At 38.4% G+C, this 24,588-nt stretch overlaps 2 protein-coding genes across 2 annotated transcripts in view; both read right to left on the bottom strand.

Annotated features, from left to right (window-relative positions):
- Nucleotides 1-7,704, bottom strand: part of LOC122079522 (DNA-directed RNA polymerase III subunit RPC7-like) — a 32,594-nt gene extending 24,890 nt beyond the window's left edge. The window contains exons 1-2 of the mRNA XM_042646055.1: nucleotides 6,668-7,704; nucleotides 6,484-6,581 (exon numbers count right to left, since the gene is read on the bottom strand). Coding sequence (XP_042501989.1) covers nucleotides 6,484-6,579 — 96 coding nt within the window. The 5' untranslated portion in view covers nucleotides 6,580-6,581; nucleotides 6,668-7,704. The remainder of the gene's footprint in view (nucleotides 1-6,483; nucleotides 6,582-6,667) is intronic.
- A 56-nt stretch (nucleotides 7,705-7,760) lies between these two features.
- LOC122078022 (protein FAR1-RELATED SEQUENCE 5-like) lies at nucleotides 7,761-15,243 on the bottom strand. The gene is made up of 2 exons (XM_042643899.1): nucleotides 14,299-15,243; nucleotides 7,761-7,898 (listed from the first exon to the last, which is right to left on the bottom strand). Exons 1-2 carry the CDS (start codon nucleotides 15,241-15,243, stop codon nucleotides 7,761-7,763), a joined length of 1,083 nt encoding a protein of 360 aa, XP_042499833.1.
- Between the last annotated feature and the right edge of the window lie 9,345 nt (nucleotides 15,244-24,588).

Genomic DNA, 24,588 nt, shown 5'->3' with positions numbered 1-24,588 from the left:
AAATGTAATTTTGATCACCAAACATGTTTTCTTGTTGACAAAAAATCGACAACCAAAATAGCCTAAAATACTTGATTGTTATAAAGGAAAAATAAACTGAGCATGTATCAAGACGCAACCTTAACTCAGCTGAAACTTCAGTTGAACCTTCAATAGATTCAAATCAATCATGCATTAGTAAAATGATTGGGTTCTCTTGCAATCTAAGGGGTGCAATTAGACCAGGTTGAAATTCTGGTCAGTTTCAAGTATCAGCAGAGACATGATGGCTCTAACAGTCTAACCAAGGTTCTAAATCTCAGTATTGGCCTTGGTTGAAACCGAACTAAAGGTCGAAACCTACGAAATTTTGGGCAAACCAAGTATTTTTCTGGGCTATGTGGGAAGCTAGGTTTCATCCCCAAAGAGTGTTTTTTACCCGACCTAGCCTATCAATCTAAGCGAAGACCGATTCCCTTGCTTCCATTGCCAAGCTGATCTATGAGTTTCCCTTTCTGACCACATACAACAATGGATCAATTCATTCAACAAGATCCGTTCAGATTGGACCAGGATGAATGGAATTGGTCTGACATCTCACTTGGATGTAAGACTCCCGCCGGCAACAGATGTCCCATGCCACGTTTCATGAACAGCTATGCCTGAGAATGAATGAATTTGTGGTCTGATTTTTTGTGTACATCCTATTTTTTATCTTTTAAAGCTAATCCATGAACTATTTTCACAAAAAGAACACCCAAAATGGTACTTATGGTTAACAAAAAAAAGTTAACTAGCGCACGCTGAATGATATTGGACACTAGCCTAGTTGATTTGTTATAAGCACTAAGTCTACATATAACTTAGATAAGAGAAATGTAAAGAAGCTACTAAAACAATCAAAACATATAAGTTAGACAGTGAATTAGTCATACAACATTCACCACTCGATACCAGGACGAGTTTCTAGGCAGCTCCAATACACAAGATGCGTACTAGTACAGAGGTCATAGCCACTCCTCTAAATGCAACACGTGAATTCCATGATATGTTTTAGGCCCAATTGTTCTGAAATTCCATTGCTGCCCACCTATAAGCCCCATCATCAACATGTTGTACGTATCCCAACCTAAGGAGTGGTTCACTAAGACTATGATGATGTGGAGATGGCATACATGATTGCATTGAAAGAATTCTACTATGTTTACTACTATCAACACAACACATCTCAGCCTTATCCCAACTAAATGGGGTCGGCTATATGGATCCGTATGAAAAAAAAAAAAAAGAGGGAAAAAATGGCTTTACCTTGAAGCTCCATGAGGTCCAATCTAGGTTGATAATGCAAGATAGTAAAAGAAATTGCAAACCTTGAGCAGGACATGATAATTAGTAGTCAAATTCCCCCTTTCTTGGTCAAAACCCACAAACCGTGAGAGATTCTGTCGAAATATGGGAAACAGTGTATGCTACCATCGTACCATGTCACTTATATAAGCATGGGTTTGGTTGAACCATGTGAAACTTGGGAAATCTCATCGAAACATGTCACTTATATAAGCATAAGTTTCGACCCTTGGTTTTGTCTTGAGCCATACCGAAACTGGGAAATTATGAACAGAGGTTCTAACAGGAAAATCACTTGGCTTGTATAATTGAAGAGATTTAGCAGAATAATAGGATAGCCAATCATGCAACTAGGAGTTGAAGAACCAGGTTGAAACTATAAGTAAATTGAGAATTCAAAATTACTATGGATATAAAATTTATAGAACTCAAAACTAGAACAACAAAATGGATCAATGTTTGTTTTGACTGATATAATACTATGGGTGTGTTTGGGTTGTGGATTTCAAGGGTTGAATTTGGACTGACGCCCCCAAACCAAAATCCATTGTTTAATTCTTCAATTTAGCAGATAAAATTTTGGACTCTGGAATTCAATGGAATTTCGAATCACATGAAATAAGAGATTTCAACAAAAAAAAAAAAAAAAAGGAAGGGAGGGTGCTTATAAAAAATGAAAAAAAAGACGGTGGGGGAGGGTGATGTTGATCCCAGATTTGGCATCACCTATCGAAGAATGAAGAAAAGAGGTTCATACCAATAGTAGACCTATTCGAATCAGGCCAGATTTGGGTTCAGTTCAGTGTCCATCGATCCAGCATTGTTGGTTCGGCTACGTCAGATTGGAAATCTAGGTTTAGTTTTTGGAAGTCTTAAGTATAGTTTATAGGCTTATAAGACTCTATGGATGAAGGCTTATGAGACTCTATGGATGAAAACCAACACGAAGTTGAAATTCTTGACGGCATTCCACCCCCAAACTAACAGCCAGACAAAAGTTGTGAATAGGAGCCTCGGCAATTTACTCCGTTGCCTTGTTCGTGATCATGAGAAGACTTGACCATCTATTCTAGACATCTGAATTTGCATATAATAGTTTTGTCAACTGTACTATTGGTCGCACACCACTTGAAATTGTGCTTGGTCTCCAACCTCAACGACCAATTGATATGGTACCATTGCCACCTCATGCTTGTGTGAGCATTGAAGCAGATGAGTTCCTACAACATATCACAAAGGTACACGTCGATGTTCGAAGCCATATTGCCGTTAGTATTGAAGGCTACCAAGCTACTGCAAACCAGCACCGCCATTACGTGGAACTCCAAACGGTTATGGTTCGGGTTCCACCTGAGCGTTTTCCTCCTGGTACTGTACACAAGCTCCATCTTCGGAATATGGGTCCATATAAGGTCTTGAAGCTTACTAGTCCTAATGCTTACATGTTAGATTTTGCCTCAAAATATGAAGATCAACAATGTGTTCAATGTTTCCGATCTTACACTATGTAGGTCATCACTCTGATGAAGGTGATACAGAGCATGCGTTGGGACTTTTTCAATTTGTGACCCCTAAGGAGGGTCTAAAGTATCGGTCTGTATCGTACCGTATCGGCCCTGACCGATAAGATACATAAAATTTTTAAAACCCCTTTTTATCGATACGTATCTTACGACACACCAATACTCACCGATACGTACCGATACTCTATGGAAAATTCAAAATTGAAGTGAAATGTACGTTTCGGTATGTATCGATACGTATCGGTATCTATCGACCGATACACACCAATATGTACCGATACGATTATAAAATGGCCAAAATGGGTAATTTAAAAAAAAAAAAAAAAAAAAAACACAATTTTTTTAGGTGTTTTTATTCCAAAGTTGTTGACAACCATTTTTCTCTCTAACAAAAGTGAAAATCAAGATTGCAAACAAGGATTTTACATTTATGGGACAACTACAAACCTTGGATTCTTAGTGCGATACTCTCAATTTACTGTTTATGCATAATACATAATATATATAGTTTTTTTTTAACTATTTTTTTATGCAAAAGTGTATAAAAAAGTGTTTCCTATCCACTTGTGCGTATCTCCGGTACGATACGATACCCTCCGATACGTATCTTAATTTTGGCCGACCGATATGGCGACCGATACCGATACTTGAATCCTTGCCCTTAAGGACAATGTTATTGAAGATGTCCACGACAACAAGTTCACTACTGTTCATGGTGGTAAGGGTTACTATTCGCTCTTTGTCAAGTGGAAATGATGGCCTATCGATGATAGCACTTGGATCCATGCCGATGATTTTCAGCATATTGATGCGAGCGCTACATGTCATTCCTCCATTCGTCGGAGATGAATGATTTTAAAAGCGAGAAGCTGATATAGATCCCAGATTTGGCATCACCTATCGAAGAATGAAGAAGAGAAGTTCATTTCAAGGTTCAGATCAGCAGTAGACCCATTCGAACCAGGCCAGATTTGGGTTCAGTTCAGTGTCCATCGATCCAGCATTGTTGGTTTATTTTTGGAAGTCTTTAAGTGTAGTTTTATTGAAGTTTATAGTTTCTAATTATTTCAGGAAAGTTGTTAGTTGTTTGTTGTTAGTCATAATGTTACTTGGTCTTTAAGTCCTAGTTATATCAGGAATCTTTAAGTTTTTACTATCCTATTATGAGTCCAATTATGTTTCTTTTATTCGGTGGACAAATAGCTTAAGTCCTAAGCTAAATAGGTTTCCTTATATGAGTCCTATTACGTATTGGAGTCGTAAACCTCTATAAAAGAGGCATTGCTGTAACTCAAAGACAATAATTATTGAATGAAATTTTCTCTTGTTATTTGCAAAAATTTGCCTGAGATAGGTTGTGTTCACCAACTGTGAGAACCGAGGGTGAGACCCAGGCTGCGATAGCCATTCCCCTACCCCCATTCTTCCCTTCCTTCTTCCTTCTTTCTTCTTCTTCCATCATCATTCTTCATCCAGTACCAAGTAAGTTTTGTTCTTAATTTATCCAACTAGAACCCTAGTCTCTAGAAGGTTGGATACAAGGTGTTTTTTTCAGATTAGGCAACTTAGCCATCCGATCGAATCCAAATTTTGACCAGACCTTCCATTTCATCAAATATGATGTTAATCAAATCTGAGAGAACTCTGACGGTCAGATCTGAAGATAATTCTGTTTTTCCAATTCTGCCCCTACCTCCATTAGAGCTGCTGTTCAGGTCATTCCACATCTGAAATCGAAACTGTTTTCATTACCTATTTAGGCTACTGATATTGGATTAATTTACATGTGAAATCAGTAATCTAGCTTCCCAATCTGAACCCTAATTTCTGTGATTAAATTACTGTTTTACCCCTTACCCCAGAGTTGTTAGAATTCCTCCATAATCTGGAATTTTATTGTCTGTTTTTGATCCTGTTTGGTATTATTTTATTCATTCAAATCAGTACTACATCAGAGAGTGGTATTTCCAAATCAATTCTTGTGGGACTTGAGGAGTCAATGGAGACTCGACGAATTTGTTCTTAACTAAGAACTAAAAACTGCTTGGTTTCAGAGACAATCCAAGTAGGAATTTGACAATTGGTCAAATCATGTTGATGAAATCTATATCTGAAAAACCTATTGTTCGTATTGGTTCCTGTATCTGTCAAATATGGATATTGCAACCTAAATAGGCCCCTGAGAGATATAGGATCCAGATGTGGCATCAATCCATTGAGATCCAAAAAAGCAGACTCAAAATCAAATCCAAATTATAGAAGATCAAAATCCACAGTAATTGTCTTCTCCAAGCAAATTCTTAGTTTCAGCCAAACAGTAATTTATAAATTCAGGATTTCAAATCCTGGAATAATAAAATCCAGGATCTCAGAATTCTCCAGCCAAATCCAAAGCCACAATAGTCCTGGGTACAATGCTTTCAATAGACTTAGAAAAATAACACTTTAAATCTAACTAGAACAAATATATTTCTAATGGGAATCAACATATCTAAACAACAACCATCAGGAAATCAGAAAACAACTCATCTTTAAGATCCTACTAGGCACAGGATTGACTAATAAACCGAAATATTTATAAATAAATAAAGGAATCAAGACTCAAAACACTAATGCTACTAGAGCTCGGTATTAAATGATAAAAAGAATTAATCAAAAGGACTTGAAGTAGCCCATCAGGAATATAACAACCAGAAAACTCCTCCAAACATTGGCTTGCACTGGTTCTGGCCATCCTGTTGCGTCAAGCTGCTGCAACTAAGGGCCCATTTGATTTTTGTTTTTTCTGTTTCTGTGTCTAGAAACAGCAAAAACCGTTTTTTTCCGTTTCTTTGGAATTGCAAAATGGTGTTGGATTTTCTGTTTCCCAAAACGTTTTTCAACAGTGTAGTCGGGATCAAGACACGAGCGAAGGCACAACGTTGCAGGTATGCAACTCACAAGTGATGGCACGACATTAGATTACAGGCATGCTTTGTGGAGATGAGCTTCAAAAGGATGAAGGCAGTCTAGAACTCTGAGCTTCGCACAACCAGGTTGGAGTCGCCGCTTCTGGATAGCGAGAAGTTTCAACAATGGGTTGGGGATGAGGTAGGACGAGTGAAGTATAGGGTTTTTTCACAATTTTTATCCCTCTCACTTGTTTTTAGAAACAAAAAATAAGTTCTGACTTGTTTCTCCATTCATGTTTCTAGAAATAGAAATAGGCATAAATTTCTATTCCTATTTCTATTTCTATTTCGGAAAAACAAGTGAAATGAAATAGAAAAATCAAACGGTTTTCCGTTTCTGAGCACAGAAAAACGGAAAAACATGTTTCTAAAAATAAAATCAAACGGGCCCTTAACAATTGCACTTTTACACTCCTTTCTTTCTATTTGGATCTGGACACAAATTCTGTGAATTGTTTACCACACCAAATGGTTTCAAAGCCCCCTGAATCCTCTGAACATCAAATAATATTTCAAGAAATGGGCTTCCCTTCATCAAATAAACAAGGGCACCTACTGACCTTCCTTCAAACTGAAGAACCATACAATAACTTAACATGCATATTTGCGAATAACGAACATAACTGAAGATATGCAATAAAGAATAATCAAGGAGAAAGTAACCCAGCAAAATCGAGACTCACTGGGAAAAGGATGTAAGGCTCTTGAACTGCATAAGTACGTTCACCTCCTCTATAGCCCCCACGTCCACGTCCACGTCCACGTCCTCTAAATGCCATCTCTGTGAACAAAAGCTAATTAAAAACAATGAAAGAACTCCATATAAAAATCCCAAGCAAAGAAAGATCATAGAACAGATTCTCAAACCTTAAAGCTCGATAATCAATACTAGCTACCAAGATTCTTTTCAGCAGCCCAAGAGGCAAACTTTTCCATTTTACCACATCAATGAGGCAAAAACCTCAGGTCCAATGGGGAAAAAAAAAAAACTAAATCAGTTGTCAAATCAAAATGCACCATATTCTTCCTTTTAAAAAAAATTATATTTATGGATGTTTCTAAAATTTTGCATATATTTGATTGTTGATTTTTCCAGTTCTAGTCATTGTCTTTACATAGTTTGTTCCTCATATCTTGTATAATTATTTAGGTCTTTACATAGTTTTTAGTCTTGGCCTTTACATAGTTTTGACCATTTCGTTCATTTCGCCTACTTTTGACTTCAAAGCTTGGAAAACCCAATGTTGGTGCTTTCTTGGCCAAAACACGGTTGTACAAGGTTGGAACAAGTACTTGGATCTTGGGCAGTAGAGGAACGCAGTAAAAGCAACAGTTTGCAGCGTTGTTGGACTCTTGATGCAGATCCGGGTTCCAAAATCGGAATCGGATCACTTATGGGCCCACAAAATAATAGATAATTCAAGTTGAGATTTAAATGGAAAATCTGTAAATAGGTGGAAGTCTAGAAAGGAATGGCAAACTTGTAAATAATTGGAAGTTCCTAATAAGACGTGGGAGGTTTGTAAATAAACAGAATCTGTAAGGGTCTAGATAGCGAAGTATGGGATGGACACAAAGATGATTAGTATTTATTTGGTAGGGGTAATCTAGAAAGCAAAGTTAAAGTATAGGCTAAGGGGTAATAATAGGGTAAAGGAAGGGTATTTTGGAAGGCAGGTCACAAGATTAAAGCAACGAAAAAAAACAGGGGGAAGAAGGTGTCTTCTTTAACCTCACAACAAGAAGAGGGAGGAGGAGGACCAGGAGGGGTTTCGAGTGGGAGAACTTTCTAGTATGGCCACGGATCGGCTTGAGGTTTTCGATTCAGGTAGCTAGTCCATCGTACTCTGAAATCCAAGCAAGAAGCAGTCGAAACATTGAGCCAGAAGCTAATAAAAAAATTCCTGCAAGCAACCCAGGCGGCAGTAATGGAGAGAGGTCTGAAACTTAACCTGAAATTTCATATTCCTGCAAGGATTCGAGCGCAGGGACATGCAGGGGGGAACCGTTTAGGAGTAACGGTAGTTATTCCCAAAGTTGTGCTACTTGTAACTCCAATCAGAATATTTGCAAAACCCTTTTCTGTAGGAAGGAACAGCTGCAGGAATCAACGAACAGAAGAAAAGAAGAGGAGAAGATAAAATCTGAGAACGAGAGGGAGAAAGGCACGCAATGCACTCATGGTTTCAAGCCAAACTTCAATCAATTTCACTTATTCAAAATCCAACAAAATCGTTGGGTACAAGCTGATTTTTAAAGACTTAGAAATAACCTACTTTCCTATTCTAAAACTGAAACAAATATGGAATCCAAATCAAATAAATTTTGATTCTCAAGCTATTTTAAAGGGAAATAAATCAAACTAAAAAAAGTAACTACATATCCTTCGCCCAACTGCATCAGGAGATGGTGGTTGTGGTGGTTGTGGTGGTGGTGGGGGTGGCGGTGGTGGCGGTGGTGGCGGCTGCAACAACTTGGGAGAACACTTTTCTGGGCAGCATTCAACTTCATGTAACTTCCAGATCCTGCAGCCACTTTGACCAATATTTTGGGGGCCTATTAAGCACCACCAGGGGTACACTCGATCCCCAACAGGAGCCCAGCAGAGGTCTTTTCCTCCATCTCTTGACGGTCTCAACAGAAGTGTGGACTTTCTACATGAAGTCTAAATGAAGACCAATAGCGTCCAACCTTTTTATTTCATTGAAAGTTTATTTTTCCTAAGAGTTGGTTTAACTCTAGGTGTGGGGCTTCTTGTTTACACAAGTGCTAGGCTAAACTTAGGCTTATGTAGGACTCTCATCCTTGAGAGATTCAATAGGACCCTCTCTACCTGGAAAGAGATTGTAAAGACCCTCTCATCCTGTAAAGAGATTGCAAGGATCCTCACATCCTTGAAAGATATTGTAATGATCCTCTCATCCTTGAAAGAGATTCTAAATGACCATCTCATCCTATAAAGAGATTGTACGGATCCTCTTATCCTTACAAAATTTTGTAAAGGTGATTCCACCCCACCGATTGTACTGAAATGGATGAACAAGTGGATACCTCTCAAGGTGATTTTGTGAGGAGTGGACTAGACTTGGATTGAGTCGAACAACTATAAATCTTTGTGTCTCTTGTGATTGTGTTTATCTTTATATTCCGCATTTTATGTACAATCACCTCTAAGACTTAAAAAAAGTGTAAATCCACTAGTGATAACCTATTCACCCCCCTCTAGGTTATCCAACGGGAGAGAGAATTAATTTTTTGTCTTAGCATGTTAGAATATTATAATCTTTTTTTTTATTATTATTGATAGGGCTTGTTGAGTTCCATTTGGTGTTAAGGAATTTTACAATCTGTAGTAAAATATATTTCATTCATTCTTGTTGAGCAGGGCATTATCACTATCAAAAGATATGGGGTAGAAAAATTTAAGCCACGAGGTTGTTAGGACTTATTTCCGAAATTTCTATTATTTTAACTTATGATGTTTGTTGGGATTCATAGTTGTCAAGGCGGCGCCTTGGCGTCCCGACGGTAAATTATAGGCATGGCAGTACACCAACTAATGTTTTCACACTTGGCGGTCGCCTTGGACGGCAAGGCGTCGCCATGGACACCATACCACGTTTTAGTACCTAGGCGGTCGATTTTTTTTTTTACTAACAATATTTTATTTATTATATTTTAATTGGGTTTTTTTTTTTTTTTNCAGGTACAAAACCCATGCCATGTCTTAGGGCACACCATAGTTGTCAAGGCGTCGCCTAGGCGGCGCCTTGGCGTCCCGGCGGTAAGTTATAGGCATGGCAGTCCAACGACTTATGTTTTCACACTTGGAGTCGCCATGGACGCCATACGACGTTTTAGTACCTAGGCGGTCGATTTTTTTTTTTTTACTAACAATATTTTATTTATTATATTTTAATTGGTTTTTTTTTTTTTTACTAACATTTTGTTTATTATAATATGGCCATACGCTGCCACCGTTGAGACCAAACCCTCGGTCGACTTTCAAATTTTCAATTAACGCCGAAGAGACCAAAGTCACCAAACCCTCGATCGAAGCTCGAGAGTTCGAAGAGACGAAAACCCTCGACCGCTGCAACATTCTTCTCTTCTCCTTCTCCGGCAGCCACCGTTGCGACTTCTGTTCCTCTCCTTCTTCTTCTCCTTCTCCGGCAGCCACCGCTGGTTCTTCTCTTCTCCTTCTCCTTCTCCGGCAGCCACCGCTGCAACTGTTCTCCTCCTTCTCCTTCTTCGGCAGCCACCGCTGCTCTTCTCCTCCTTCTCCTTCTCCGGCGGCCACCGCTGCAACTCTTCTCCTCCTTCTCCTTCTCCGGCAGCCACCGCTGCAACTCTTCTCCTCCTTCTCCTTCTTCGGCAGCCACCGTGCAAGTCTTCTCCTCCTTCTCCTTCTCCGGCAGCCACCGCTGCAACTCTTCTTCTTCTCCTTCTCCTTCTCCGGCAGCAACCAACAACCGGACTGGTTCTCCGGCAGCAACCAACAACGACGTCTTCTCTGCTCCTTCTCCGGCAGCAAGAACGACAACAACCACAATACGATATTGCCTGCGACATCTCCTCCTCCGGCAGCAAGAGCGACAACCAGGTAAGGGCCCCACCTGCGAGTAACTTCAATGCTTATAATATGTTTTCCTCTTTATCTGTATATCTAGTTATCTACTATCTAGAGCTTGATCTTGATCTAAAGATGGGAAATCATATATTTTAGATTGCTGGAAAAAAAAAATATAAGAACTTGACAATGGTCTTGGTTGTGTATTTGTGTTAAGTGAAATGATTAAGTTGGATTTGTGAGTGTTTGATTGTTTTTTTTTTATGTTATCATGTTAATGTTATTGGTTAACACTTAACATACTTTGTTAATCTGTTTTGTAACTTGTAGGATAATAGGACTATAGGAGTTCATAATGGATGGTACTGTTGGTGGACCTGGTAGTAGTGGGGGTGATAATATAAGCACGGTTGCATATGATCCATCCAAAGACCCAACCGGGAAGGCCAAATCAAATGACCCTGGGTGGAAGTATGGGTATTGGCCTGACCTGTCAGACAAGAACCTTGTTAAATGCACTCTTTGTGGAAAAAACCTCAAGTGTGGAATTAAAAGGTTAAAGCAACATTTGGTGGGTGGATATGGAGATGTTGCTAAGTGTACCAAGACAACTTTGGTGGGTGGATATGGAGATGTTGCTAAGTGTACCAAGACAACTGTAGCGATTGCTACAGAGATGAATGCAACTCTTATGCGCAATAAGAAGAAAATGATGCAAGACATTTTGGATGATGATGATGTTGATGTTGATGTTGATGCTGATGCTGGTGCTGGTGCTGGTGCTGGTGCTGGTGCTGATGTTGATATAGAAGTTGAAGGTCAAAGACAGTCTAGTAGGACTCCTTCTTCTACGACATCTAGACTTATTCCTAGCTCTGGGACATCTGCTAAGAAAAAGAAAGTAGTCATTCAGCCACAAGTAAGGGGCCCCATGGATGCTCATGTTAGACGGACTCCTGAGCAAGTGGTTGCTGAGAGGCATCTTAGAGGTAGTACTCAGACTACTATAGAGAACCGGTTTAGATCAGCGGAAGAAAAAAGAGAGTTGATAATCACATTGTTGACTGGGTTTATCAGTGTGGTATTCCATTCAATGCTCTTAAGTCAAGGAGGTTTGAGGTGATAGTAGAATCTATTGCACAGTACGGGTCAGGATATAAGCCCCCAAGTTATCATGAAGTGAGAGTGCCATTGTTGAAGGCAGCAAAGGATACAACTTCAGAGATGAAGAATAAATATGAAGAGTATTGGAAGCAGTATGGGTGCACTCTAATGACTGATGGGTGGACGGATAAAAGAGGAAGGCATTTAATTAATTTCCTCGTTAACTGTCCAGAGGGGATTTATTTCATGGAATCTGTTGATGCATCTAGTATATCTCAAACTGCAGAGAAGTTGTTTGAATTGATTGACAACAAAGTTCAAGAAATTGGTGAGGACTATGTTGTGCAAGTTGTGTCAGATAATGCATCGGCTTATAAATTAGCCGGTACAATGCTGATGCAGAAGAGGACAAAGCTGTATTGGACTCCTTGTGCAGCGCATTGCATTGACCTGATGTTGGAGGAAATAGGATTCTTGAATGCTAATAGGACTGTGATAAGTAAGGCAAAAAAAGTAATCAACTTCATCTACAGGCACACACGCATTCTTGATGCAATGAGGGCTAGAACAAATGGGAGGGATCTTGTGAGGACAGCAGCTACTAGATTTGCAACTGCATTTCTGACACTTCAAAGCTTGTTAAAACATAGAGATGACTTGAGACATTTGTTTATTTCTGAAGAATGGACTAGTTCTAATTTGGCAAAGACCGAAGCTGGGAAGAAAGTGGTTGAGACGGTGTTTGCGGTAGCATTTTGGAATGGTGTGGAAAATTGTCTTAGAGCTTCAAAGCCACTTCTTACTGTCTTGAGGATTGTGGATGGTGATGAGAGGCCTTCTATGCCTGAGGTTCAATTTGCCATGGATGAGGCAAAAAAGAAAATAAAAGAAAATTTTGGAGATAAAGAAAGGCAATACAAGAAAGTGTTGGATATTGTTAATAGGCGTTGGGAGATTCAGATGGGGCGTCCTTTGTATGGAGCAGCACTATTTCTTAATCCTGGCAAATTTTTTTCTTATAAGGAAGGTGATGATGGTGGCTACCAAAATATATCTTCTCTACAGCTTGCATTTAATGAAGTCATTGAAAGAATGATACATGAACCAGCTTTACAAGACAAGATAAATACTCAAGCCACTTTGTATAGATATTCTCGAGGTGGTTTTGCCTCGGATATGGCAATTAGATCACGGGCAACCATGAGTCCTAGTAAGTAGAGTTCATTGTTTAATGTTTAGTTGTTTTGCTTGTGTGATATATTAAATATCAATCTAACTATTTTTATATATATTTATTTTTTATAGTTACTTGGTGGGGTTCATTTGGAGGTCATGCTTTTGAGCTTTCAAAGATTGCAAGACGTATTCTAGGGCTTTGTTGCTCCTCTTCTGGTTGCGAGCGCAACTGGAGCACATTTGAGTTTGTAAGTAGCTGGGTATTACATCTATTTCATATTTTAGACTTTTTATTTTTGGGACAATAACTTTATTTGTTGTTCTCTATTGTTTATGAATTCAGATTCATACCAAGAAGAGGAATAGGCTGGAACATCAACGTTTGAATGATCTAGTCTATGTTCAATACAATCGCCGCCTAGAAGAAAGGTTTCAACAAAGGCGTCTCCTCAACAGAAATTATGATCCACTTGTGCTTGATGAACTGGATTGGAGTAGTGAGTGGATGATTGACGAGCAAATGGATGATGTAGTCCATCCCGATGCTGATCTCACATGGGACGTTGCTGGTAGAGCAATGGGGGCAACAATGGAGGGGCCCAATCGACCCAGGAGAGCTCAATCATCAACCTCCAGAGGAAATTTGTGCTACACACACCGTGGTAGAGGGAGGGCTGTTGGGGAGTCATCAGAATCAGATGGGGAAGAAGATTTGGAAGAAGAGGATGATGTGAATGATGACTTGGATGTCATAGATAACTTTGGTGAAAATGCAAATGCTTCTAGTGGACAAGGACAACAAAGGAATCTGCCATCTGTTGATTTGTTGGATGATTATGATGATTAAGTTATTTGTGTTTGACTGTTTGAGTGTTTGGATTTTATATATTGTTTAAACTTTAAACTTTGAACTTGGATGATTAGTTAAGTTTTTTTTTTATGTTGAGTTCATTTGCTATCAAGCTTTATTGCTTCAGTAAGTCACTAATAGCTTAACAGGTTAGCCACTTATCTCATCATTTGATCTAATGATTCTATTTTTTGGTTTCCAAATATATATTTCTCATTATGTCATTCATATATGATATATTGACATATATACCTTTTACTTTGTTGAGGTTGCTCACTCACTTCCAATCATTACTTTCAAGCTTCAATCACAGGTTAGCCTTTTACTTTTTACTTTTGTGTGATGTACATGTTGATTTTTTACTTTCAAGCTTCATTTTCCCCTATATTTAGTAATCAAAAGAATGCTCCTTGATTGTTTGTCCCTATGCCACACGTGACAACTATGTTGATGAGTGATGAATTGATGTATAACTGTATAAGTCAATAATTTATGTTGATTTTTGATGACATGATATGGCTATGTTGATTTTTTTGATGATTTGATGTTACTTAATGTTTGTTTTATATGTTATAGGGTATATATTCTAGGCTTGTAGCATGCTAAATAACTTTAAAAAATAGGAAAAATAAAAAAGTAGCATATTAAATAATTTTAGAAAATAGAAAAAATAAAAAATGGCACACGGGCGATTTGACCGCCATGGCAACGCCAAAATGGGCGATTAATCGCCAAATCGATTAGCCACCCCTCCACCGCCTTGGATCGATTTGATGCCGTGACAACTATGGGCCACACCTCATGTAATGCCTTTGCCATCGCAATATCTTGATCCATAAAGATTGTGATAGGCTTCTTTTGCCCATATGCTTCTGCAAATGTCTCAAATAACCACATGAAAGATTCAACAGTCTCATCATATAAAAGCGCAGCCCCAAAAATAATGGTCCCTCTATGATGATTAAAACCACTAAATATTCCCAATGGTCGAAACTCTTTGTTAGTGCAAAATGTAGTGCCAAAACTAAAATCACCGAATTGTGCATAATCAATTAACATTTTCGGATCGACCCAAAAAATATTAGTAATTTGTTCATCACTAACCAACTGCATTGAGTATGTAAATGAAGGATTGATCCTACTCTGGTTTTCAAAATACTTCAACAAACTTCCTACTTCACCATAAGATAGGGAACATTGTCTTCTAGTTCGAAGATAATTCCATCGATCTACACGTGTGTATCCAAGATTCTCTTTGCCGCCTGCCTGCTTAACCCATGTCTTGAAAATGGTCTTCTCTTTCATCCCCAAATCATCAGCCAAATCTATTTCATGTGCATGTATGTCTTGAATTTGCCTTTGTGACCGCATGAAATAAGTAGTCTCTGGAGTATGAAGAATGTGATTATGTTCTTCAACAAAGTCCCGATACTCATATTTTCCATTTTCCATCACATAAATGGACATCAGGGCCGGACATTCTGATCTTGTCTCAGCTCGTGGTTTACTTGTATAAATATCTCGTTTATCCTTACATCGAATACCAGCTTTATTACATACAAATCTCCAGCAAGTTAAAGTTGTCTTATCTTTGCGGCTTTTATGCGCAAAATCTCTCCTAATACTAAAACCCGTTGTTCCTCCATAACTGTTGTAGAAATCATAGGCTTCCTTCTCTGTATTAAATACCATCCCTAACCGAGGTTTACTATCAACATCTCCACCAAACTCAACATTCTTCATGACCTGTGTCATGGATTTTCCTATGTTATGCATTGACCTGTGTTATGTACTTAGTATTCAAGCATATAGCTCGCCGAGGCAAGGCTTAGAGAACATTGAATTAAGCTGTGCAAACAAACTAGACAGAAAGCACTATAAAGAAAGAATGAATTCAAACCAAATGCATTAACAACCCATTTGCATTCTGACCAAGTAATGTAGACTAGGGTAAGGGTCTAACCAAGTCTCAATCTGCAAGAACTTTTAAACCAAAGAACAACCAATGGTGAAGGCATAACAGTGGCACAGGTCAAATCTGATTAAAACCAGAACTAGGAATCAAGTCTGTCGAGTCCAGAAATCAGGGATTCTGAGATCAGAATATAGCTATCTAGATAGGGTTGCTAGGAAACAGAACTAAGTCCAAATATCATTCAGCAAACATAATCAGTCTTCAGATAATCAACAACAAGCAACTCCAACTAATTGAACTCTGTTTCAGGTCTGAAATCAGAACCGATAGCACTACAGGACAAGAAAGTGGAGATTCCTTGTATCTCATGAACCACAGGTCAGAATGACCTGACATTTGGATCGAAGGAGGCCCTTGATGGGTGGATAATTCAATCAAAATTACATCTCAAACCAAGGGCTGGAAGTACTTCAGGTCACAGGGAACCGATTGTGAAAACTAAGGAGATTCTGGGCAGAATTAGACTTTTAAATACCTGGTCCGTATAGCAGTGTTAGACAGCAGTACTCCTTGAATATAAACTTGAAAGAGGATAAGAAACTTGAAAAAAACCTCCTGGACTTCTCGCCGCAAAGAGTCGCTTGGATCAAACACCAAACCCAATACCTTGATCAGACACAAGGAAAATCTCTTGCAGAGAAAACAACAGCAGCAGCAGCCATGTAGTTTGTAAAAATCGTGGCTCATTAAAAGAGCCATAGCTTTATTTATAATAATGATAGGGGTTACATGAAATAGAAACTAACTTTAGTTTCCAAAAACTGAAATAGGAATCTAAAAATTAGAAACTCAACTAGTTACTAAATCTGAAAATAGAAACTTACAAAATAGAAAGTCTTATGACTGAAAATTAGAAACTAATTTAAGACTGAAAATTAGAAATTAATTTAAGACTTCAAAATAGAAACTAAATTACTAACTAAATGACTAATTAGTAACCCCATCAGCAGCCCAAATCGTGGGCTGACTTGGACCAGATCTGGGTCGACCCAGTCAGCCACTTGGGTCGACCTTGGTCTTGGTTCTCCTTGTGTAAACCCTTGGTACTGCATCACCAAGGAATCACGTATCTGTGGGATCATTAACTTAATTTACTGTATCATCCATAGAACAGTTCCCAAAAGAATCACTTAATAAAATCAGGTTATGTATGTCAAATCCTTCCCCTTCCCTCTTTGTTAATCTTCTATTTCAATTTCTATTATTAGAAGGTCAAGAAGACGAGCTGTAATGGTTCTCAGAACAGAAATTCCAAGAAGATTACCCTTTACCTTTGACTTGCCTTCATTTAGGAAGACCAGATACTTTGCTTTGATTTTGAATGAAATTTCATGAATAGACTCTTAAAAGATGGTATCCTTAATGTCACCCATTGCACCATATTTGCAATTAAAATAAATGATCTAACAAAAAAGCATTCAAAGACCTTAGGAAGCATTGATCAATATCAGACATAACAAATAACAAAAATAAGGAAGTAATAGTATTAGGCCATGCCCCATATGCTTAAGTTAATTGTTTCCTCAAGTCATATATTTCAAAAAAAAAAAAAAAAAAGAAGAAGAAAGAAAGAAAGAAGCAATGAGGGTTTCACTCACCAGTTTCAGAGCCGATTTGCACCCGCGTTTCAGAGCAAGAAGAAAGAAGCAATGAAGGTTTCACTCACCACGTTTCGTCGCTGATTTGCACCCGTTGTTCGTGGAGTTTGCAATAGAGGGGATCGAATAAAGAGAGCATGAAGACATAACAGAGAGAATTGGCAAGCCGTGTTTCAGAGCCGAGTTGCAGCTATGTTTAAGAGCTAGAAGAAAGAAGCGATTAGGGTTTTACTCACCAAATTTCAGAATCGATTTGATGGGAGACGAACTGAGAGATAAATGAGAAAGGGAGGAGAAGAGAGAGTATCGAAGTTAGAATAGGGCGAGAAGAAATTAAGACGCGGGAGGAGGAAGAAATAACGGGGGTTTGAAAGGGGAGGAATACTTGGGTTTAGACCCGAACCCTGAAAAATGGAGATCCAACAAGGGAAGCGGTCATAGCCGTTGGATCATGCCGAGCCACGTGCCACGAGCCCAAGGCTCTCCGTGGGTCTCCGCCACAGATGCTCTCCAAGGGTCACTAGCTATAAGCTTTGATAATTGATAAGATGGGTTATTGGGTTACCTTTATATGGCTACTTGGCTATTAGGTTAGACTTTGGAATATGTTTGTGTTTGTATTTGATATTATACTAATATACATAGAAAAATTCTTAATTGCCTCACTTAGACAGGTAAATGGGTATACATTGAGGGTAAGACCTATTACCCTTATGCTCCCCTCTTTTTTGTTTTTTGTTCTTGGGTTAGTGTTTCCTGTGGGGTGTATGATTTAGATCAAACTGATCAGCAAGTATATTTCGAGAGAAACTAACAGCTGCAAATGGCTTATGTTTTCTTGACTTAATCAAAATCCTAGTTGAAACCCTTATCATATATCCTACATCCAATTCTCATCCTTTTTTTTCCATATCAAATATATTGCTTTGATCTAAATTCATTTGAATCCTTGTAATATATTTTATGAGTGAACATTAGAGTTTCCATCAACTTCTATCATGATCTTATATCATGGTGCTTATAAAGGTCTGATATGAAGCACCTGTAACCCAAAAAAATATAACATCCAGGCTCTATGAAATGTAATCTGGAGATGTCTACAGGCACTATGTTCCGTAGTCTATTGAACCATCTCTACTGGCAATATGTTCCATTCCATCTTGGAAATGCATGAAGGTCAATTATGCACCTTATGTCATACATCTTGCACCAAAGGTTTTGCAAGTATACCACACCGAAAAGTAAAGGTCACGAATTTTGATGCTTAAAATATTTAAAACAATATTGGAACAAGATCTACTGTGCCATGAGAATAATTATCAAGGGCTGCAAGAGAACCCCCAATAAAAGGTGATGGTGGACGATTTGGATCCCGGGCAATCCACCAACCAACTGGTATCCTCACTTTATTTATCCCATACCTATATAGGAAAATAAAGTCCTCCTAGTTGATAAATTTGTTTCTATGCTCCTGCAGTTTTCAGGGACAAAATTCTCAAAACATAATAGAATGGTTAGTGTTTAATAAAGTTAGTAAAGGCCGGAAGTTGGAAGTTACTGATTACAGATCCCTCAAATCCCTTAAGCAGTTTTAACCCATCATTATGTGGCTACAAGAATGTAGAGTTTATACATGATAATGAATATTGCTCAGAACCATCCAAATTTTTTACAGAGAAGAGATTAAGAAAAGAAATGGGAGAAGGTTTTGTGGGCAGGGCACCCACCCAACTTTCTTATGGGTTAGTCCCTTAAATTGCATACAGTGGCGGGATGACATTGCCATTCCAATGCTTGGATAAAGATGGGAACTTCAGGTTGGACACTTATTAAATGTCAGCGGCGAACTCAACTGTAAGTCCCATTTAGGACTTTTCTTCTTGTAACAGGAGTAGTTAAGATGCTGACTTGGGCCAAAGTCATGCAAAATAAGAATATTTTATTTTATTTTATTATTTTTACCATTAAGGAAACGATGAAACATTCAGATCTTGCTAGATGCACCACCAAAGCAGTAGCCCATGGCAGATCCATGTACTATCAAGGTTGGAGAACACGCAAGCCATAACTGCAGGATTTTGTCTTTCACTTTTTCTGGACGCAGAACAAGAATTCAAAATAAAAAAGTTAAAAAAACAAAAGTTACCTTAAGAGCTTCTTTGGCTTTGTCATGCTCATAACCATTAGCAATTTGGTAATCTCCATGCAAGTTATATGTTATAATAATCATCTCAAATGTGGCCACGATATCATCCGAGGTGCATTGATAAAAAATTGAAGAGTTTTAATAAATTTAAAGACTGTAAATAGAACATTTACTTGAATATTAATGGAGGAGAAGAATGAATAAGAAACAGTTATGACTGGAGTCTCACCGGCCATTAAAGGTATTTCACTACAAGTACTACATCTGACAAACATTTGAATCTCACAGAATGAATGTAGCAAAAGCCAAGTTTTATTCATAATATCATCTAACCCTTACAACGCTTTCCTAAAAGCAACAAAGGTTGAATTATATTGGTCTTTGGATAGTTTTCAGCCAATAAGAAGTAGCCAAAATAAAAGAAACAATTGTGTTTGTTGGCACTTTTTAAAGTACCTTTCTTGCTGATGATCTGTATCATTCTCACATGCTTCTTTTTTAGGTGATTTAAAATTGCAGTCAATCCAAGAGAAAGATTGCCTCTAAATTGAGTTGAAGGACCTTCCAAGTGAGGGGCATAAGGCCCTAGAAAATCAACTGAATCTAATGGTCAGATTCAGACTAATTTCCAGAAATCTAGTCTGTAAAAAATTACCCAAAAACAGGGTACTGCCAGTAGGAGATGTGCTTCTTCAAGAGTAAAAAAATTCCATGACTGAAAATGACTAGAGTTCAAGATTCCTACTCAGAAAAATAAAATCTAGTCTATTTTATTTACCTTTTTTTCAATCAATAAATAAAAGTTAGGGAGTCTGTGCCAAGCACCAAAGTTTTGCTCATTTATCTTGACAACAGAAATTCTTAAACCTCGCATTATAAATCGTTAGAAATCCTCACCCCAACCTTAATGCTTAAATGCCCAAGATCCTATATAGTGAACCACTCTCCACAACTTATTCTGAGAAATTGTATAAAATTTACCAACATGATTTGGAAAACATCAGTCAGCATTACCCAATATTTTTTTTTTGAAACCACTAAAATCATAGGCTAAATTTATATATAATATATCAAGAATTCATTATAACTTGGTCAGTTCTTATTGGATCAATCTAAGATTACTTTAAAATTCATAGTGGAGGATGATCCATGCTCTTCATATATTGCATGAAAGAAAACAAAGGGTTATAGCACAAAGTAACATGTAAAATATATAACCTCAAACAATTTTTCTTTGATGAGTTCCATACAAGTTAGTTGGCGAATAAAAGAAACAAAGGAAGAGAATTTTAATACCTGCACAATCCCCATGGTAAAGTCATTCACTCCATTGACAGAAATAAAGCCTTTAGGTGAGATCTCAGCAACAAGCTATTAAGAAATTCTTCATATATCCTCGCTACTGGTTTGCTCTTTTCCAGTTTTAAATGCTAGAGATCATATAGTGGAGGATTCAAATTGTCCCTCATTTCTTTTGAAATTATCAGATTCTTCATAATATATTATAACCAAGAAGTAAAGAAACCAAAGGAGTTAGAGTGGTAAGTTACATGCGAAGGAGGAGAGGGAATATGTAGAGAAGAAAATAGGTACCTGCCAAGAGTCGGAAACCAGAGTGAGAAGCTTAACATGACCAAACCATCTACGAAGATCAATCGAATCATGTAACCAAATGGTACCAATGGTTTTTGGGTATAACCAAAACTCAACATCAAGTAAACATGAAGTGTTCATTAGATTGAACTGCAACCCATGCCCAATGTATTTAAAAGAAATGGGATTTATAGCAGCAACATAGTCTAGGGTTTAGGTTTAAGGTATTGAAAGGAATTGAAATTCCTACCTTAACAGCAGATACTATTTATGGGTCTGTTCATAGTCCCAGGATAGTCCCTATGTCTTCTCATAGTCTCTTTCTTTATTTCTCCATCGAAGGCCGTGTGAAATCAATAAACCTATTTCATGCTAGAGCTTGATTAGCATAACCTAATCTTTTGACAATAGAAATTATCAATATCTTCTCCAGTTGCTGGAAGTGTGAAATTCTAAATTCACCATCAATTGATCATATTGAGTCAAGTTCAGCAAGAAGCATTTCCTCGATTCCATTAGATTTGGACCCCATTTTTGCAATGAGATCCACAGAGTAGTCACCATCTTCAGAGATAAGCTTCAATTGGTTGCATTTGAAGCACATTTTTGTGCTTTTCGATAATTTTTAAAGTAGAATTGGAGTGATAAAGAACCCTAAGCTGTTTGATATACTTTCAAATTATTTTTGAAACCCCTTTCATACCCCTAGTTTAAAGAACTTCTTGGAAATTAAAAGGAGTAAACTTCTAAATACACCTATAGAATTATCATTTAGACAATGCCTTTATTTAAAGACTTGAGAAATTTTAACATACCTCTTGATAGGAATAGAAAAGAATTCCATCACGTTAATCACCAGCTGTAATCCTTGTAAATTGGGTGGTTAAACATGTTAATTATGGTTATTGTCACACCCCAATTCCAATAGACCCAAATTACCATTAGGAATACCGACGGTGTGAGTAAGACACGTACCTGTCTTACAAACCTACCAGGATCGCTGATAGTAGTACCTTAACATTTCACAATCTCACATCACAACCAACCAAAAGCAGCGGAATCAGAGTATAATAGCGAAATCATCAGATATAAATGGGAAAATTATCTAATGATAATCATAATATCGATAACCAAGTTATTCTATTTACAATCCTTTAAGACTTACATATATCAAGTTTAAAACATAATATACACAGACCTGTATCAATATAATAAAAATACGCCGAACACCTCATGGTGCCGCGTATGCACAAAAGTCACAAGCACAGTCCTGGCCATGCTCCTCCTCTTCCAGCATCTACCAGTTGCTCACTCCGTACTTAGGTCCGGAGGAAAAAGAGTCACTAGCCACAGGCACGAATGTACCTGCATCATCATCTAAAAAGTGTGTATAGGTGGGGTGAGCTTTCCAACTCTCTCAGTGAGGGGTGGGGTCAAGCACATCTAAGCAAGACAATAGCAGTAATAATTTATGATGTATGATTATGAAAATTAAACACATAGTCCATGATGCTCGTGATGCAGTTCATTTATTTATTATCCACCTAACAATACAAACTAAGTCTAGTAAATACTACTACGGCATATTAGGCTGCATCCTTCATCTCGGAACTGCCATTGACTATGTAAGGATACAAACCGTAGTCGTGAATAGAAGCCTGTCGATTCCCGTATACGTCCATGGGTCACCCAGCAAACCCCTAATAACCTCCTCCTGGTAGACATGGCCCCAGTAACACATCGGCCATGCCAGACAGGTTCTTTCCTCCGGCTATAATCACATCATACGACAGGTGTGGCATTCCGAAAAGGCACATCGAACATACCACAATGGTTTATCCAACATCTCAACCTTTGTTGGCAAGGGTTCGTAGCATAGGGAGTGATACTTAATCACATATACACTATGCATTCATAGTGATACAGTTACTATGAATTATACGATACCAGCAAGACCTCGACCACAAAGTGTAATCCATCTCTAAATACAGTCCTGGGTACACGATACCAGTGAGACCTTACCCACAAAGTGAAACCCGAGATCGTTTACCTAATCTAGCATACATATCACAGTTGAGTATGGACTACATGACACCGGTACCAATCATCGGCCACGAAGCATACCCATTTTCAAATACAGTCCTGGGTTACACGATACCAACGAGACCTTGGCCATAAGGTGTAACACACGTCTATAACTAACTCTAATGCACATAATCAATGCATGAATGCAACATACACACGGTAATCACGGCACTGGTATCACCTCAGCCACGTCGGATTCTATCTCACACCCACAACTAAACACACGACGATCACGGTACTGGTACCACCTCGGCCACACCAGATCCCATCATACATATAAATGAACAGTTCGTATGAAATATATAAGAATGTAACATATGATAATCACCATCATCACGTGAGCAATATAATTAAGCATATTAAATCTACACATGTGAACAATTCTATAATAATTAAACAACCCAAAATAAAACAACCATCCCTCACCTTGTTGATCTCTGCTTGTGTTAAGGTTCAAATAAGGCCACCAATTAATCCACTCAATTTCGGTCTCGAGGCTCATGCACGTCACTGTCCTAGACACAAGGACAATCGTACATCAGTATGTGTCAAAAATATCAGGAGGGACCCACATGGATCACCCCCAAAGGGTACAGACAAAATCCATTAGTGACAGTAATGTCACCAGAAACACCCACCGAAAACAGGGAATTTCCACCAGAAATATCAGTTATGTTTCCAGTGGAACTGACAGAGAGCTCCTAAGGCTCAGTGGTCCACTAGAAATATGCCACTAGAAGCAGACCCAATAGATCCGGTGGGTTGTTTCCAGTTGTAGTTCAAGATAGTCCACCCATTTTGGGGCTTTCTAGTTTAGGCCCAATCACCAGGATTTATTCAGTGGAGTTTATAAGGGATGTTCCCAGCATCATTCTAAGCCAATAACATCTAGATTCTACCATGCCATTTGGGAGATACGTCGATCGAACTATCGAAACCCTAGTTAGTCTTTTGGCAATACATGTTGTCGGAGCTCACCGGTCTTGGTTCGAGCTTGGCAACAACACCAGGAGGGTAGAACATGCATTCTACGACCTTAACTTGGTTTGTATACTAAGATTCCATCCATACCTAGCTTTGTATATGTCAAAATAAAGAGAGAGAGAGTGGTGGAAGTGAGTGTACGTACCTCAGGTAGTGATTCTGGCAACTTGGCAGCAGTCGACACCAAGGTAAGCCTTCTCCTTCTTCTTCCCCTTCTTCTTCTTCTTCTCCTTTTTATATCTCCTTCCTTACATTAGACACAATAGAAATGAGGAAATGAATTCCTCATTTCCAACTTATAGGTTAAAATGGATCTTAGGGTCTATTTGGTTGGACCCTATTCGGACCATTCGGGTTATTATGACTTTTAGAACCCGAGAACCCGTCCACTTAGGTTCAAATGCATTCACGTCACGAGTAAAGTGTGGGCATGATTTGGGATCATTCGAGACTGTTTACGATGTGAGTAGTGGGACCCATGGTTATCGACACATGACAGTAGCCTGTTATGTTCACCAGAAATAGCCCACTGGATTCAGGCCCAGTGGATCTAGTGGCATATTTGCCGTCTTGACTGCTTGTTGTCTCATGGATGGTCTTGCATGGGTGGTGTCCCTCGGACATGCTCAAGGCCTTTCGGCGACTTCAATATGTTTCTGGACTTATGTGTGAGGAGTCAAGTCACTCACCGTCTGGGATCAGAAGGT

Source organism: Macadamia integrifolia, chromosome 5 (genome assembly GCF_013358625.1).
Source record: "Macadamia integrifolia cultivar HAES 741 chromosome 5, SCU_Mint_v3, whole genome shotgun sequence".
In the NCBI taxonomy this organism is placed as follows: Eukaryota; Viridiplantae; Streptophyta; class Magnoliopsida; order Proteales; family Proteaceae; genus Macadamia; species Macadamia integrifolia.
The sequence above is the reverse complement of the archived record's forward strand: the minus strand, read 5'-3'. Positions and strand labels throughout refer to the sequence as shown.